Consider the following 18,725-nt stretch of genomic DNA (forward strand, 5'->3'; position numbering starts at 1 on the left):
CAGATTTATTAATTTTCATTGTAACAGGGTCCTCAACTGCCCCATTAAAGTGCCTTTAATATAGTATCCTGCAAAATTAGTTGACAAGGTAAGGTGCTATTTCTTCCCTTCCCCTCTATTTCCCAGAAGGTAAACTGAGTCACAGGAAAGCAAAATGGCACGCCTGGGGCAGGCCAGCGGTTTGTGATGGAGCCAGGAGCTCAGCAGGGATGTCCCCCCAGAGCTCAGGCTCCAGGTCATCCCCTTTCTGTTTGCATTGTCCCCAGCAGCTCTGGGACAAGATGAGCCCGATGTGAGATGTGAGAGCCTCACGGAAGCACAGCACATCTGCAGCTAAGATCTTTTGCCTGCCATTCCAGCCATCTGCTCTCCCTGACTGTACTCAAGTCTGGATGTGAAGTCTTGTTTGGTAACCCAAGATTTGAAATGTAATGTTCGTGCTGTAAGAGCTGCCCCAAAACAGATCACCAGCGTTCGGGGAACCTGGATCTCAGCACTGGGGATGTCATGGCAGTGTAAAACAGGAGTTGCAGGTCACGAAGTCATTTCTGCCCCCCAGCAGCACTGCTGCGCTAGGGGAGCTCCTCGGCTTCTCCTAATCCTGGCGCACGCTCATCCCTGCTGTCCCCACACTCTGCTGCTTACAGCCTGGGTGCCCCCAGTAGCACATGCGCTGGGGCGGCTCTTGCAGCTCGCTCAGAAGAAGGTGAGTGAGTTATCACCACAATGCTGCTAGAAAAAGGGAGGAAGATGAGTGCTGACAGTATCCAACCAGGTTTTCTTACTCACCGAGATAGCTGGGCTGCTCAGACAGCAGCCAGGGCAGCACCATGAGCTGCAGCCTGTCCCACCACACAAGGTGATGGCCACTCGTAGCTGCAGCTCACACTTCTGCGACCTCCAGTACTGGACCCTGTACATCTATCAAGGCATTTGTTGGGGGTTCCCAGAGTTCAAGAGCTAACTACATCGCTGGTACCCACTGTAAGGAGTGAAGTGGGGCTGCAATCCCTTACTGCCCAGCTCCGCGGTGTGTGTTTGGGGTGGCGTGTCTCCCAGCTGGCCTGAGAAGCAGCTGAACAAGCACAACGGGGTTGGCCCTGCTGCTGGCACCCACCTGCTGTGTGTTTGCAAAAGCAACTCTCTGCTCACTGTGTGCCTCAGTTTCCTGACACACGTGGAAGCTCGCCTCCGATTATGAAAGCACCTGGAGACTTCTGTGCCTGAAAAGCTGTACCACTAGTGAGGGAGCTGGGAATGCAGCAATGAGACCATCACCTTTTATATATGGATGCTGTGGTGTCCTTACAGAAAACGCTGTGCAGGAGGGAAGAGAGGGGAAAGTCACCTTCCAGTTTGCCAGCAGCAACAAGCCCTGCGAACGCAAGGCACAGGACTGTTTTGTTATGGTCCCTGCGGAGCCACGGGCCGTTCTCAACCCAGATCCCGGTCACTTGGTATGGAAATGGCCCCATGGAGCAGGAAAACACCTCCACGTGGCCCATAACTCCTGGATGACAGGGCCCCAGGGATCGCCAGTCCCTCCTGCGCCTCCAGCTCTCACCGTGATAACCATGTCAGATTTGCTTCGTATACAATGCCCTTGAAATCTGTGGAGGCTGGAAAAGTAAACAGACCTTAAAAGGGGCTGAAATTCCTGCTTTCCACTCCCTCGTTCTCAAGAGTACTCCTGAGTGAAGCAGCTTTTGCAGAGACCAGGCAACCGAAGGCCCTCTTTACGATACAAAGCAGCTAATAATAACCCATGCACCCTTCACCCTGCCTGCTCCAGAGCCCAGGAGAGCCCTTGCTTGGCGATTGCACCCGTTTGTCTGCCATAAATGGTTGTTTTCCCTCTTTTTAGCAAGGCCACATTGTGCCCAAACTGTTCCGTTCCACCATCAGAAATTCCAGCTCAGAATTGCCAGTGCTTGAGATCTCATCACAAGTCTCCTCGGGTTGGATGCTTTTCTTCCCCTCCTGCGAGGGGTGAGCTTTTAATTAAAAAAAGGTTGTTGCTAAGAAGAAAACTGAAAACACGAACTAGCTCGGTGCATCCATGTTAAGGGCTGAACCATAGGAGTCAGCTAAAATGAGCAGAGAAAAAAGAATAAAGCATAAAATCAGACGTCAGTTCTGGAGGACGATGTGTGTCTTGGGGAGGGGAGAGGGGAGATGACTCAGTGTGATCCTAAACCCCTTAGAAATGACCAAAATCATTAAATTAACTGACATCCCTGGAGCTCCCTTGGGCAGATGCTAGCACTGCAGAACACTAGGCCTAGTGAGCTGGAGGGAGCAGACATCGTAACACCGCACGCTGATACCACAGCCTTTCCCCACACCCTGCGCTGTCCCAGAACAAGTTCAGAGCGCTCTCACCTTTCCTTTCACAAAGGGAAGGTCTCAGCTCTGTGTAGACTGGAACACGTGCATTGGAAAACACCCCAGATGTACAGGTACATGCTGCTGGCAAGTTAGAGGAGGATCTGGACAAGCCCAAGAGCAAACCCATGCCCTGTGGGCATCTCTGCTGCCTTGGGGACAAAAATCCTTTGTGCTCATGACGCCCCCTCCTTGAAGCACAGACACAGCGAGAAGGGCTCTGCCTGCAAAGTGGGGGTGGGAAATGAGGCAATTTTTTCCAACCTACCACTTCCTACAGCCTCTGAATCGTAACACCATCCTTCCTAGTTGGGCCGTATCAGGACTGGTGCTGGTGTTCAGTTATCGCAGCCAGGTCCGGGCTCACATATCCCTGGATGAGAACAGAGTGACTCCAGATTCAGAGCTGAGCTGCAGATTAGGATCTGGCGTGCCTCAGGCATTTTGCTGATTGAGCAGAGGTCAATCTTCAGGCAGGGAAGGGATAAAATGGCTTCAAGGAACACAGCAGAGGGCTAGCAGAGAGCAGAGGGTTGCCTTTATTCTCAAAAGTACAGGACCTAAAGGAGGAGCCTTGTGGTGTTTGCAGCAGAACTGACGTGCCTTCCACTACAAACAAAACACTTCAAGGAAGTCTGTTCGTGTCAGCACCGTTTTCTTGGGAAGATTTCCAGACCCTGGGTGGAATTTCTCATCAAAAAGAGAAAGGAGAACAATGAGCAAGCAAGCCTGTGCCTAGAGCAACCCACGCTCCACCTGTGGAGGGAGAGCTCTCCGAGTCAAGCCCCGCTTCTGGCAGGTCACATCTGAATCTGGGTCACTCGCATCTCAGGTCTCAGTTTCAGTCCGTCAGAATAGAAACACGACATGAAACTCCCTTCTTGCAAGATGGAATTAAAAAAAAAGAGCACTTCTCCAGCCAGCTGTTTCTCAGCAGGAGCAGAACAATAATGTCCACTTCAAAGATGCCACCTAAGACACACCTAAGATGAGTGCTTTAGAGACATGTGAGCAGGTAAATCATTTGAAGGGCCACCTTGGGCCCTATAACCGCCCCTGGGTATGCTAAAAATTGCCCACAATTACTCTGTGGGGTGCTTACCTTACATAGTTGTCTTAATTGTATGGGGCTGCCTAATTACACTTGATGCAGCTTGAACTAAGCAAAGAAAGGAATTGCACATGGGAGAGAAAAGATTCTGACCAAGCGTTGACCAACATGAGAAAAGCAGAAGGATTCCTCACGGACCCACTTTGCGTCTCGCTCCATGACCCTGCTGAACAAGTTTCCACCGTGCTGTGATAAGATTAGGGACCGGGGTGTGACCGTCCCTTATGGCAGCAGGGCACTGAAGCTGGCGGAGCTGCTGGGAGACCCTGGGCTCAGGCTGGCCTGGGGTTGGAAAGGGACTTTCCAGCCGGGACGTGTATCCCACAACAGCAGCACCGTAATTGTCCTTCATTTGGGGCTGTTGATGCAAGGGTAGAAAGCTGTTCGCTGATTAACTGTCTCCTCCTCACAGCTCTGTAACCTTGGTAGCCTGATTTATTTATTTTTTTTAACTACGCCACATAGGCACGGAGCAGAGCCGTCTTATCGAGCAGCCACCCACGTGAAAGGAGGAACTTTGCAGCCTACAGCCGTGTCAGAGCTGGAGGGAGGGCAGAGAGCAAAGCCTTGCCAGGCAGAGCTGGAGCAAAGCCTTGCCAGGCAGGTAGGACGCATGCTCTGGGGGCCTTCCTATGGATTCTGAGCCTAGCTTGGGGTATTCCCCGAAGCCGAGGAGCTGTCAGGTGGAGATTTGACATAAAACTATCTTAGAGACTTGCTGTAAAGTGTCCAGATTTCCAAATGTGCATGCACATGAATAACCAACTCCAAATAACACACTGCTTTCAGTGTGCTCTGATCCAGAACTGGTTTCTTCCCCCTTTTTCAGGCACCTGAAAGCCCCCAGCCCAAGCTGCAGGTCTAAGTGTTTTGGTTCTGCTGTGCTAGTTCTCCCCCACAATGTGCAGCCTTTTTGAATCCCCAGAAGTGCCGCGGTTCAGGTGCTGCCTCGGGACATGAAACTGCTAAGTTTTGTAGAAGTGGACTGATTGTTTCCATTTCAAAACCCACAGCGATACAGCTGCATCACACAAGTTGGAACGGGGGAGTGCCATTGGAGAAGAAAATCTAAATATAACTGTGGAAGAGCATTCCACTCGAATTAATTATCAGCAGTGAAATAACATTTTTAAAAGAGAAAGGGAAAATATTGTGCTGAGCTGAGAAAAAGAGGGAGATCTGCCAGTGCTGGCGTGTGTTTATCCTGGGCATTGTTTAAGCTCTTAGTGCTAAATTAGCGACAGAGCCCAGCTGTTCCCGAATCTCAGCCCTCCTCTGCTCAGGCCAATAGATTTCGCTCTAGCCTGAGCCCAAAAAAGGACCGTATTTCCCTTCCCGGCTGCGCCTGACGTGGCCTGGCCGCACACGTCAGCAGGATCGGCTCCCCAGCAGGAAGCTGGCAAGAGCTTCTTAAAAACAAGTGACGTAGGACACGGCCACGCAGCTCAGTTCAACCCTCCGCACGGAGGGCAGAGCAGCGCGGGGATGTGGAGCAGAGCCATGCTTCCAAAGAAGGAGAGCCTGCACGCCTCTTCCCGTGGCAACAAAGGCACAGCAACAGCCTGCCGAGCCTGCCGCGTCGCTGCCAGGAGTGCCAGGGCTCGTGGTGGTGTGGTGGCGCTGGCAGGTTTTGAAGATTTGCTGGAGATAGGCGCAGGAGCAAAGGGGTACCTGTGAGAAGCATGTTCACGGTGCCTGGGTGCCTGAAGGGGTGACCGCAAACAGCCCGTGAGTTAGGAAGGAAGGGAAAAGCAGCACAGATATCAGCTTGGGTCTGCAAAGGGGTTGGTGCGTCCCTGCTTCGGATGGGACAAGGGTGTGTTCGTTTCCCTGCGGGGAAAACAAAGGGTCAGCGAATGAAAAGGAAGCCCCTTCACACACCCCTTTGTTTGATCAGTGAGCAGAAACGACTGCTGTTTGAAGAGTATTTTAAGACAGATGCTTCTACTTCCACTTCCTCCTCCACCCCCTGAAAGACCTGGCAGCCTTTCAAGGCTCCCTCTGCAGTGGAGCAGCCACAGGAGAGCCCCCGAACTGGAAGGCAGGAACAGGAGATTAAACCCAGGCCAGTGCCCTCCCTACCCCAGCTTTTTCCACTCCCACGCCCCGCTGCAGAGGCCGGCCAGCATGCAGGCGTTGAGCAGAAATGCGTTCACACGCTAGAAACCTGGTGCTTCCTTCCCTGCAGCATGGCCCTGAGTAACATAAGTAATTGGTAGTCTCTTTGATGAATTTCACTTTTACTGCTTTCAAGTTAGCCACAGTCCTCAGCCTGCCTGGTTTTTCTCTTATGTCTGCAATATTCACAATTATTTGCTGAATACACTCGGAGTGACACTAGTTAGCAGACTGGGGCTTGTGAATGCAAGCTGTCTTTAGATATAATCGGGCAGCCAGCTGGCTGCACTAGGTGTTTCGGTTCCTGCCATGATGAAGCACCCCAGGCCACACGGATTCTCCCACAAAGTGCTGACAGTGACCCAGCAACACCACGAGCCGTGCCAGCCCTCTGCTTTTTAGCACCACAGTCCAAAGTGCAGAGCAGCAGCACAGCCACAGAGCAGGAAGCTTTGCACAGCAGAGCTGGTAGCTCAGCCACATTCCCTTGCAATGGAAGCCCCAGCTTACAGCAGCTGAGATAATCATGCTGACAGTCTACACCATCAGTGGGGAAAAGCTACTGATGCAAATGTATGCTGGAAGAGATCTGGACTGGTCTGCACTGGTTCTGCAGTGCAGAAGCCTCCCGTAGCAATTAGCGAACAGAAACAAGCGAGCTTTCAGAGGTGCCTGTGGGTTTAGCAGCCAGCAGCTCGGACTCCGTGCGGAGGAGGCAGAGAGCTGATCATCATCCTTCCCTCCATAGCTAGCTCCAAACTAACTTTATGCAAGCAGCAACTCGCCAGCCAGCAGCACACAGGCACCCGGCCACCAGTGCAGACCCAGGCGTAAACCCACGCTGTGCGTGCCCCTGATGTGCTGGGTGCTGCATGTCCCTGATGTGCTGGGCACTGTGTGTCCTCGATGTTCTGGGTGCTGCCTGCCCTCGATGTGCCGCATGCCCTCGATGTGCCCCATGCCCTCTATGTGCCCCATGCCCTCGATGCACTGCATGCCCTCCATGTGCCACATGCCCTCCATGTGCTGCATGCCCCCGCTGTGCTGCGTGCCCTCGATTTTGCGTCAGGCCAGCTGGCAGCAAGGATCAGCTTGCAAAGCGCGGATCCGGTTGCAGCTTGGCTCGGCCGAGGGCCATGCTGGCTGCTGCTCGTGCCCCCAGGGTGCGTCACAGCCTGCAGCAGGCCCTGCGGCATCGCCCCATGGCACAGCACCCAGGCATCCACCCCTCGGCCCCGGCTCTGCAAACCCAGCTGGGTGCAGGGCCGCTGCTGGGGGAGATACCTGGGGTTGTTCCTGCCCATTCTCCCGGGAAGCAGTTGGAGCCGTCTCCAGCATGGGTCTGACCGGGGTCAGGGGCTGCACGGCCTCTCCCCGTAACGCCTTGCGCCAAACACATTATTAGGACAAAATTCTGAGCTGACCTCGGGCGGTCTCTGGATCGTCTCCCATGCTGGAGTTGAAGACACCGCCAGGGCCGTGTCTGCGTTTGGCTCGCTTCCATTTGGTGGAGCTGAGTGCGTGTCCGTGTGCTGGGGAACTGCTGAGCGCTGTACTCGTGTCACCGTGCCTGTCTGGGGCTCTAATGTCCTGGCCAAGTTCGCTCACAGCTCAGAAACTTTCTGCCTTGGTTGCTTGTACTTTGTCTTGGCTCTGAGGGAGCAGAGGAGGGACTGCCTCCCCGTTCGTGGCCCCTTGTACTCTTCACACCCTTAAAAGCAATTAGCTGCCAACCCTTGAGATCTCACATCTTGTGATTTCTTAAAAAGTTGTAAACACCTTGGCTTCATTCCTGAGAAAATGGGCAGAATGGTGGTAAGCCCCTTAGTTACATGACCCCTTAGGTCACGAAGGTTTTTAGGCAAAACTTTACCCTCCGTTGGCATTAGTCACTGTTCAGGGAATGCGATATACCAGCAAAAGATGTCCTCTGTGCTGCCCCGGAGATGGAAACCTTGAATGGGAAAAAGAACGAAGACGCAGAGCAAGATAAAACCCCATCCCGGCAGTATTTTGAAACAAAACTGTTCTTTCAAAACAAGGCCAGTATCTGATGAAGTGCAGGGACAAAGATAATGCCTCTGTCTAGAATTAAGGACATGTTTCACCCTGTTCAGGAAAGCTGAACAAAGGGGTCAGACTGACTTCTGCGCTATTTTAAGCCTTTTAGGTTAAAGGTCATTTAGAGCTGCTGCATAAGTAGTGGATGTTTTATTTAAAGGCTGTTTGGTTGCTAGAATTTCTAGGGCCCCGAATGCTGTTGCATTATTTTAAAAGCCTTTGTCATGCTAATGTAGCAAGGACACTCAGGAAAGGGAGAGGAGCAAACACCCTGGTGCTGGTGGTGGGAGAGGAGCAAACACCCTGGTGCTGGTGGTGCGTGAAGGTCCACATACCCTGGGCTCAGACTTGCACACATTTTTCTCGTTTGGCTGCAGCGTGGCAGTCAGAGGCGTGGGGTCAGCTACTCCCCTGCACGCAGACACCCTCCTGCCTGCCTGGGTTGTCTCAGCAACAGTTGCTTCAACGCTCTGTTGTTATGTCCTGTAAATGTTTAATGGGAAGCTTATCTCTCTTACCTATACAGATGGCTCAGGTTATTGAGCTTGTGTGCAAGGATTAATTGGAAATGGGCAGATGTCAGCTAACCAGAAAAAGAGCTTAATATGTAAGTAATTAGATGAGCTGGGATGCTGGTGAGGGGGCGAAGCCACCTCTGAAGGATTCGGAGCAAAAAGGACAAGCCCAAAAGGATCTTCCTGGAGCTTTCCTATAAATTACCTGTAAGGACTAGACCTCATGAACGTGGGATGCAAATGCAAGATGATGCCCACACTTCAGAGCTCTGCTTGATGACGGCTGCAGTGTTCAGTGGGGGATTAGCACCCAGTACTCTCAGCTAGTCTCAGCTCACAGTCCAGGGCATCTGCTCTTCCCCTGCAGATAATGGGGACTGACTGGGTGAGATGGATGGGGAAAAGAGGTCACGTTACGTGGAGCAGCCTGATTGAACCTTGCACATTGAATCCTGACCGTAAGAAGTTCAAGATCTGCAAGCTTGGTTATTTTTATTTTTATTTTTATTTTTAATAATAAACAGCAATAGTTTAGACTCTAATATGTATTGTCTATCTTAAGTGGATTTTTCAAGATTATATACTTTAGTAAATTCAAGTTTTAAAAGATCACACTAAAAAAAAGCATGTAACATAAATTGCATAAAAACAGAGAAAGAAAAATCCAGAGAAGCTGAAACAAAGCATTCTCATGTGCTATTCCCTTAGCTAAAACAACACCCATGTGCATATTCATTCATGCATATATATAATCTTTTGCAGTACGTTTTGCTCACCTGCACACACCTGCATTCGGGCACAGATATTTATGTGCAAGTAAGCAATTTGTGAATCTGTATCACATGCAGATATGCCCACTTTTGAAGGCCTGTTCTCACTTGCTGGCAGACGAGGAAATTGTTGTTGGGACTAACGCTTGGATACAAGGATAAGTGGCAGGATCCAACTCTGCAGAGAGCACCCTGTTCGCTGGGGTTAACCACCACCACCGAGAGCTGGTGAACTCATTGCCTCAATCCTGATCACCTGAGAACGTTAGTAAGATGCCTTTAGTAGAGAGCCAAGGTTTATTTGAGGAACAGGATAGTCAGAAATCCAAGTTTGAGTGTTTCACAACATCAGAGAAGCTAAGGATTTGTTTACAGCGCCTAATTATAGCAGTTTAGTGCCAACAGAGAATCAGGAAAGATGAAAGATGTGCTGTAAGGAAAGAATATGCTATGCACGATTGCAATACTGCACCAAATTCCTCATGAAAAGGACTTAGGTCCTCTCAAGGTCCTAATAAAATTTACGTGGGGACTGAATGTGAATAAATGATGACACTCTGTAGAAGTAGCTGGGGAAATGGCTGCAGCATTTCGTAATCAGACTGAGTCAGAGATGTATTTCTGGGAACATACATGCAGAAGGCAAGAATTTCCCCCGGGAGGCAGGGAATGGTTGGTATCTGAAAATCAGCAGTTCTTTAGTTCCAGTCAATGAGCTGAAGAGAGAAGGGATATCAAACACCAGAGAAAGATGGCATAAACAGAACAGACTCAGTCCTCATATCAAGAGTTAGTACTGGGGAAACCAGGCTTAAAAATAGAGATCTTTAAACAAATGAACTGGTGTCATAAGTATCAAAGACCTCTGACACTCTCCTGGCTGCCCTATACAGGCAAAGTGCCTCGAAATCCTGTATGTGCAAAGTCCCTGCCCAAGGCCTACATGCAGTGATTATCTTTTGGAGGAGGGAATTTGAGGATCTAAAGATGTTCAGAAGTAAAAGCTCCTAATTTCTTGCCATGAATCTGAACAAGAACAGCTGCCAGACATTTCTTGTGCATCCTGCGCTCCTGGACAGACCACGTCACACTGCAGGTAGCGTTGCTGGCTGTTCAGCCTGGGCTTCCCACGGAATAGTTCCTATGGCACCAGCAACGAGTCCTTCAGCTGCACCAAATAATCTCATTAGAAGAACAGAAAGAGGTTTGGACCAAGGCAGCTCCCAAATCACTTTCAAAACTCCTCAGTCAGGGAACTGAGCAGATGCCAGACCTGCAGGCGCTCCAGCTACCTTCTCGTTGCGCAGAGGTACCATTGCACCAGCCACCAGCAGCTCAGTGGGCTGCACAGTGAAGGACACGTCCAAGGGTTACGTGACTTGGAGGTAGGAGAGATCCTTTTCCATGACTCCGTTTACAGGCATGGGATTATAGTGGCAGTAACTTAAGCAAGTGTATGCATACTTATCTGAATGTGGGGCCAGATTTCACACGGTTGGTCATTGATATTGTGGCTGTACTTTCTTAATTCTCTGTCAGACTCCTGAAGAGAGGGGGATAGTTTTTCTAAGGAGGTCAGTGCCCTGCAAGAAGAGCTCGGCTATAAAAAGCTGTTAAGCCATTGAGACACCCAAAGTATCACTAAAGCTCTTGAGAGAAGACAGACAGGTCTCTTTAAACACTGTCCATGCACCTCTATTTGTTTCAGCATGCAGAGTCTGTTTTTTCCCCTACCTCAAGCACTACGCCAACCTCAGGATGTGCAGAAGTTGGGGTAAGAATGTTCCCAGTCATTCCACTAGGGTCCAAGATGATCAGGCTCCTGATACTTTTCACCCTGCTTTTGCAAGGAAGAAACTCCACCATTCCTCCATCTAAAGCAGAAACCAAAGGAAGAGCGGGAGAACAGGAATCTCCTAACTCCTACTGTACTGGGCATTGGAAACAACCCAACTCAAAGCAGTAGTCAGTGATTCACTGACATTCCCCTCCCTGAGACTTTAAGCCAAATCAAGCAGGGAGACAGACTCTTGCCAAGATGGTGAGGTAAAAGCTAAGACCCTGTAAGAAATAAAACCCGCATTGAGTCAAGCTGTCCTGATCGTGGCACAAAACCTCTCTCCCTTTCAGCAAAATGAAAATAAAGGGTTACATCTTATCACAGACGTTTATGCACATAAGGGTTGTTGATTTTATTCTGCTTGCTTTTTGCCACTCCCAAAGGTTTGATATCTGACACAGTGCAGTTTAGGCAGGGCCACGGTATAGGCCATTGACATGTGCTGGCATCTGGAAGCACATTCCTCCTTACAGGCCCCAAAGCATGAGCTGAACACCAAATGGATCAAGCATCAGGCAGGAGTCTGAAGCTGCTTACTATGTCCAGGAAGGAGATGGCTGTACTTAGATGTAGTCAGCCAGGAAGAAGTAGATAAGATTGCTCTGATCTTCATGATAGAATGCTTATCAAGTATATAGAGCTTTGAGCAAAACCAGGCGGTTGTTAGGAGAACCTGCTGAACTGCTGTCAGGATGTAATATTTATCACCGAAGTGAATAATCCAGTGCGACTGCTTTGTCTCATGTTTTGCCAGTGTGAAAACCAGGGGTTGCTCCACAGCAAAAAAAAAAAAGTGTCCAATAGAAAGGAAAGGCTTGGGAACCATAAACACATCAAAGATGGTTTGAAATCTTCTTATTGTAGCAGTTAATAAGGGACATGTGCCAAGGCCACACACAATTTAGACCGGTTTCACCCAAAGCCACTTGAATAAATCTAGACATGTTGTAAAGACTGCACACACATAACATGGAATCAGGGAACACAGAATTTCAGTCTTTAATCTGACCGGTCAGGCCCAGTTTTCCCCGCAGTAAATATTTACTGTGTTGGTAGGGAAAGGCAGAAGAGACAGAAAGTGAGCCTAAATTATTTGTTAGAGATATAAGCAGGTGATTTAAACAGGTAAGATAGCCAAAAATATAGATTTATCAATACCCTGCTGAGGCCATGGGGATAAGATTAATGGACATACCAACACAATGACTAGTATCTTAAAAGGCATCCTGACACGTCTCAAGCTTAGGCTAGTTTGGATAGATGTGTTTAATATTTCACTTTTTCACATAAGACAGTCTTGTCTTATGCAGGTTATACAGTTCTGGAGAAGTGAACTGAACAAAAACTTGCCTTTATCCTTGTTACTTTTCCATACAGAGAAGGAAGCGCTCCAATTTTATGTTGATCTCAGACCTCTATTGTTGATCTCAGATCTCTATTCATGATGAAACAAAGAGGAGCAGCAACTAACCTTTTGGCCTGCAAGCGCATTTCTTCTTGAAATGTTATCAGAAGACTGCTAGAAAAGCACTCCATCTACAGGACTAGGAAAAGCAAGCAACATTGACACCTACTGTTGGATATTTTAATTGCTGATAGTACCAAACCACTGACTTTCCAAGATTCTTGTCTAAGATTTCTTCCGGAAGAAGATACTCTCCTTAGTTAAAACTACACGATGATTCTTTTAGTTTGCTTTTATGCTTTTATTGCTCCTGCAGTGCTTTCAAGGTGCACTTAATTGCAAACTGAGCATCTGCATATGAAGGGAAACCTCTTCCTTTAGCTCAATTTCTTCCTTTGTTTAGTTCATGGAATTAGGTGATCCTTTGGCAGTGAGAACTTTTCATGAAGCTAGCTGATAAAAATGAAAGAGCTGATAAGTAATGCTGCTATTATCACAGAAGAGTGTACGGTATGCTAAGTGAGAGGGTGGGATGATTTCTCAGGAGAGTCAAAGCTTATAGTTCATAAGGAAATGAGGTTCCCATACAGAGCTTGCGGAGCATATCAGAAAGTACTAACCAGCCAAGTACAGAGCACAGGTTTCAAAGAAAACATTTATTATATTTTACCATAGCAGCAGATCATTTCTAACACCCTCAAAGTGCTTCACACTAAAAAACTAATCATCACTATTTCCTTCATACACTACTTTTTTGGTTTCCAGCCCATTAAAGAGAATTTATGCATAGGATTAAATGACTCTCCCAAGAAACGGAGGAAAAATTTGGCAAGCAGGCTGGAAGAGCTAAGCTCTGTTTTCCCTCCTCACATTGTCCTTTTCTTCATCAGACACTTTCAGCAAACTAGCTTCAAGTGGCTGTTTGCGATTCTGAAAAGCTTCCTATTATTCGTATTAAAAAACTATAAAAAGAGATGAGAGAGAAAATACTCCACTGCTAGGAACCTATCCAGAGTTAAAGAGAAAAAAGTCTGAACACAGAAGTTAGCAATGCCTATACTTGCTTCTATGGTAATCTGAAGTCCTCTATGATACAGGTAAAGTTGTATTAATATGCCCTGAAAAATGTTCTGTCCCTGGGCTCTCTCTCCTAGTGCTTGACCTCCAAGAAATAACACTTCGCCCTGAAGAAAATGATCTTGGCAAGACACTGCTGTGTTTGCTCATCAGGGTGCTAAACATTCACTTTTGAGCCAGCAGTACATGAACTGTTGGAGGCACTTTGTTAAAGCACACTTCTCACCTGCCCTTGCTCACTTGCCCACACCAACGGGCCCAGCAGCAAGTGGGAGAAGTGCTCAGCAGAGGCTGACTTGGTTTGCTTTACTGCTGGGACACCACAAAGCCCACTCCACTTCCCTGCACTGACAGCAAGCTTAAGGGGCATGGGCAGGAGACAGCGCAGACCACAAAGCCCCCGGCGTCGGGACAATGGCTTGCTACACCAAGTGAGCCCCGTTCCTCTGTTCCCCCAAAAAGCCCACGGCTGTGAGCCCAAGCCCCGCTCCACCTGCCTTGCTGACTGCTGCAGCCAAGGAGACAAAACCCTTGCAAAACACCTTTGGTTTGGCACCGCCTGTTGCCTCCATGCAGACACAATGACAACGCAAGGTTGAACACTTCAGACATCCATTCCTGTGTGATTGCCAATATTGACACAAAGCCTCTCGTTGCAAACACGATTTCGAAGAAGAAAAGCCATCTAATCTTGTTCTTCAACTGCTCTGGCAGCACCACAAAATGGCACAGCCTGATAATCGTCGTGCCTCCTGATGGAGCCTTAAGGTATTGGTATCATTTTTGTGATACTTTTATCAACTTGGGTAATGGTTGGGCATTTTTGTTGACACAAGACTTGTACGAAATTAGAGAAGGGTATAAAAGTGGGAAGCAGCCAGCCCCAGATCAGTTCTGGTCAAAGATGGCCAAGCTCACTCTGCTTACCGGTAAGTCCTGCTTCCCAACTTACTTCTTTACCTTCGTGACAAGTATTTGTGGCTCTCTTGGTGTTATACTGGCGGTTAGAAAAGAAGTTCTTTGGAATTCAAGTCTCTGACCACTCCTTTCAAATGAAAAGACATAGCAGCAACCTGCAGGACAGTCCAGTCCTGCCCAAGAGCTTTGTATTTCCAAAAACAAACACTAATCACTTTTTTTCTTTTTTCTCTTCCTCAAAGGTCTGGCCCTGCTACTGAACGCCCAGATAGGTATGTGCTTTTTTCCCTGAAACAAGTCACCAAATTCTTTTCGGCATGGACATACACAGGCAGGTCAAGCAGAAAGTACAGCAGAAACACCAACAGCTTTCTTCCTTCTGGCAGCATCCCTTCTGCTTCTGCTCTTCCTTACCTGGCAGCAAAGGAGAAAGTTTGGGGAAGAGACTCGGTGGCTACAACCACCCCGATTCATGAGTTTCAGGGGACAAGTGAGGAAGAAAAAAAATACATTATTATTATTAGGGAGGCAGTTCCCAGAAGGATAACCAGGCCTACTTCACTTTCTCCAAACTCCTCACCCTGCAAGGGAGCATTGCCCAATCATTTCTAATGAGATCTAGTTACAATAATTTGTTTTAAGTTACTAGCTTTTCTGCAGTGCAGCCCAGACCTGCCCCATCTCCTCCGTGTCTCTGCAGGCACTGCCTATGTGCTGTCGTGCTACTTCACCAACTGGGCCCAGTACAGGCCTGGCCTGGGGTGCTTCACGGTTGACAACATCGACCCATGCCTGTGTGACCATCTGATCTATGCCTTCGCTGGGATGTCCAACAACGAGATCACGACCATTGAATGGAACAATGAGACCCTCTACAGATCCTTCAACGGCCTGAAAAACCAGTATGTGCTGAGAGCTGAGCGATGGCAGTGCAACCTATGGGGCGAGGGGTGCTGAGGAGAAGAGGCAGAGTCAGAAATGGCAATTCAACAGTGTGTTTTGTAGCAAAGGAGAAAGGAAAGAGATGCATTACGATCCACGGAGAGCCAGTTTCCAAACAAACAGTAGGCCTGGTGCCTACTTCCCCGTCCTACTTCCCTGAACTCCTCATCCTGCAAGGGAGCATTGCCCAATCTTTTCTGATCACATTTCACTTAGGTCATAATTTGCACCTAAGAGCAGCCCCGGGAACTGTTGCCTTTACTGTGTGCACTGAGGGATGGTTACAGGAAATAATGCGGCCTCGTACAGCTAGCTACCTGGCCAGCAGGCACAGGAGGCCATCTGCATCGCCCAGACACGTGCCCTCTGCTCTCCTCAATCCCTGCCCCATCTCCTCCGTGTCTGCAGGCACTGCCTATGTGCTGTCGTGCTACTTCACCAACTGGGCCCAGTACAGGCCTGGCCTGGGAAAATATATGCCAGACAACATCGACCCATGCCTGTGTGACCATCTGATCTACGCCTTCGCTGGGATGTCCAACAATGAGATCACAACCTATGAATGGAACGATGAGACCCTCTACAAATCCTTCAATGGCCTGAAAAACAAGTACGTGCTGATTCCCTCTGTGATGGAAGTGCAACCTGCGGGGCAAAGGGTGCTGAGGAGAAGAGGCAGAGTCAGAAATGGCAATTCAACAGTGTGTTTTGTAGCAAAACATGTTTGTGTCCTTATCTTTGCAGGAATGAAAATCTGAAGACCCTCCTGGCAGTGGGAGGATGGAATTTTGGGACAGCCAAGTAAGTTCAAACCACCTCCGTCCCACAACAGCAAACTGGAAAGCAGAGCTGGAAAGAGGCCCAAGCTCCAGCCCTTCCCTCCTCTGCTCCCTAGGTTCTCCGCAATGGTTTCCACTCCGGAGAACCGCCAGACCTTCATCAATTCCATCATCAAATTCCTGCGCCAGTACCAGTTTGATGGGCTGGACCTTGACTGGGAGTACCCTGGCTCCAGGGGCAGCCCGGCTCAGGACAAGGGTCTCTTAACCGTCCTGGTGAAGGTAAGGGGACACAAAGGGGTTGCTCAAGGCCTCTGCTCTGCACAGCTCAGACCAGAGGAGGTCCAGGGGGCTCCGAGAGTCCACGCTGAGCCCTGTTCCTTGGCATCCCCCAGGAAATGCTGGCCGCCTTTGAGCAGGAAGCCAAGCAGGTTAGCAAACCCCGTCTCATGCTCACCGCTGCTGCTGCTGCAGGACTTTCCAACATTCAGTCTGGCTACGAGATCACTGAGCTCGGCAAGTGAGTAGCAAGCCCCCAGGTACACCTTGTGTGACCTCCTTCAGGCCATTCCTTCCAGTGCTCTCCCTTCCAGCAATTAAGGGACACTGCCATTAGCTGGCAGAAACCAACCCCACTGCCTGCGGAGCCCCCACACTTTATGCAGGGTGAGAACTCCTCTGGAGGAGAGACTCGTCCCCACCCTTAGAAGGCTTGCTCCAAAGAGGCCTTGGAGAAACGTGGTCTGCAGAAAGTGGGGACACAGCCAGAGATGTTGGGGGATCAGTGACCAAGACTAAAGGAACCTCCCGGTCTGGGTGAATGAGCTGGCCAGGACACCGACGCATGCAACGTTCACAGGTACCTGGACTACTTCCATGTGATGACTTATGACTTCTATAGCTCCTGGGATGGAAAGACTGGGGAGAACAGCCCGCTGTATAGTGACGGCAATGCCTACCTTAGTGTCGTAAGTACAGTTTGGGAGTCTGTCCCACAGATCACTGTGAACACAGTGAACCACTGAGGAGAGTTTTAAGAATCCACCAACCATCCTAGGAAGCCTGGCACAGGCTTGAACTGTGATATTCTTTTACAGGACTACGCTATGAACTACTGGAAGAGCAATGGTGCCCCAGCTGAGAAGCTCCTTGTTGGATTCCCCACCTATGGACATAACTTCATCCTCCAGAACCCATCTAACACAGCTCTCGGGGCACTGACATCGGGACCTGGGCCTGCTGGACCTTACACAAAGGAGGCTGGGCTGCTGGCTTACTACGAGGTATGTGTGTTCCCTCACACCTAGGCAGACAAGAACACACACACTCTTCAAACTACCTGGCAAAGAATTTTTATCCTGGGGATCCATTCCAACTGCCCTTCCTTCTAGGGCACCTGTTTAATTCCCACTCTCTGCCCTTTTTTCCTAGATCTGCACGTTCCTGGACTCTGGAGCCACCCAGGCTTGGGATGCCCCCCAGGACGTGCCCTATGCCTACAAGGGCAACGAATGGGTTGGCTACGACAACATCAAGAGCTTCAACATCAAGGTACGGTGGGGAGTGCGGCTGTACTAATCACACTCCAGGAGCCCTTCTGCAACAGCAGCTCTTGGACTAATTGGGATTTCTGTCCTGGCACTACACAGGCTAACTGGCTGAAGAGCAATAACTATGGAGGTGCTATGGTTTGGACCATTGATCTGGATGACTTCACTGGCTCTTTCTGCAAACAGGGCAAATATCCCCTGATCAACACTCTGAAGAATGCTCTTGGTCAGCAAAGCAGCAGTGAGTAACTTGGGTAGTGTGGGGTTCATGGAAATTATGTAAGCAACAAAAGGTGGTGTGCTCATAGCACTGTGGGACAATGAAAGGAGGGAAGGGAGAGAATACCAACAGAAATATAATATATTCAAAAAGGAAACCTCCTTGTTGCTTTCATTTCAGGCTGCACAGCTTATTGACAGTCCAGTCCTCAAGTCCCTGCAGCTCCTAACACTGGAAGTTGAAACGGGTGCGTGAGCACGAGCTGGAGTAGCAATTCCAATGGCTGTGGTGTGAGTGGCTTCTCTGCTGGTAAAGCCATCCAGACCTATCCGATAAGAGCAGCTTGTACCAATGTTTGAACATCAAAAAAGTTATTTGCAAAATTTCTAGGCAGACATTGTGAATAATACCATCTGTTCCTGCTGCAGCTGGGCATGAAGACTCCAGTTCTGTCACAGCAGACAGACCCCTCTGATCTAATTCTATGGAATAACAATGATTAAATAAAGCATTTTGCAAAAGCAACAATCCACTGTATTGACTCATCTTGCTCTTCATATTGTGATGCTCCCTGACTCTCTCCCAATACGTACATCCATGCTCAGGGAAGGGCCTGAATCCTCAAGCAGCATTTGAAGAGCCCTAGGCAGGCGTTTTCCAGGGCTTTCTTGCTTTCCCAGCGGGGCAGTCAGTCAGAGGGGAAGAAAGCAGAGAGGGCAGGGCAGACCAGGCTCTGCCACCAGGGAGCACCCACGCAAAGGTGGCAGTAACACAGCCAGGAGCACACCTCTCCAAGAGCCCTTGTGCAAAGCCTTTGCTGTTGTCTAGGAGAAAAGCATTCTCCTCCTGGAAAAGTCACCCTGCAAAGGAAATGGCTTTCAAGGGTCTCACAGCCCTAGTGCTCTGGCCTTGAGACAGCTGCAGCAATTCCCCTCCTACTGCAGGAATGGGCACATATGAGCTCCCACGGAGTCCTGATGTGTCTTTGAGCCCCAAAAATCCACTGTATGGCCTGAGGCACAAGGAGCCTTGTG

At 49.2% G+C, this 18,725-nt stretch overlaps 1 protein-coding gene across 1 annotated transcript; it reads left to right on the top strand.

Annotated features, from left to right (window-relative positions):
* Positions 1-14,186: 14,186 nt before the first annotated feature.
* On the top strand, positions 14,187-18,318 carry LOC121059081 (acidic mammalian chitinase-like). The gene is made up of 11 exons (XM_040535435.1): positions 14,187-14,211; positions 14,443-14,472; positions 14,901-15,102; positions 15,887-15,943; positions 16,038-16,203; positions 16,317-16,441; positions 16,781-16,889; positions 17,019-17,204; positions 17,353-17,472; positions 17,571-17,712; positions 17,872-18,318. Exons 1-11 carry the CDS (start codon positions 14,187-14,189, stop codon positions 17,886-17,888), a joined length of 1,179 nt encoding a protein of 392 aa, XP_040391369.1. The 3' UTR covers positions 17,889-18,318.
* The last annotated feature ends 407 nt before the right edge of the window (positions 18,319-18,725 follow it).

The sequence above is a fragment of the Cygnus olor genome, chromosome 24 (assembly GCF_009769625.2).
Source record: "Cygnus olor isolate bCygOlo1 chromosome 24, bCygOlo1.pri.v2, whole genome shotgun sequence".
NCBI classification, from domain to species: Eukaryota; Metazoa; Chordata; class Aves; order Anseriformes; family Anatidae; genus Cygnus; species Cygnus olor.

Excerpts from the sequence above, each read along its gene's own strand:
- LOC121059081 (XM_040535435.1), top strand. The coding sequence starts at position 14,187 with ATGGCCAAGCTCACTCTGCTTACCG. Across the intron at positions 16,442-16,780 it reads GAGATCACTGAGCTCGGCAA|GTACCTGGACTACTTCCATG; the intron begins GTGAGTAGCAAG and ends CAACGTTCACAG. Across the intron at positions 16,890-17,018 it reads GCAATGCCTACCTTAGTGTC|GACTACGCTATGAACTACTG; the intron begins GTAAGTACAGTT and ends ATTCTTTTACAG.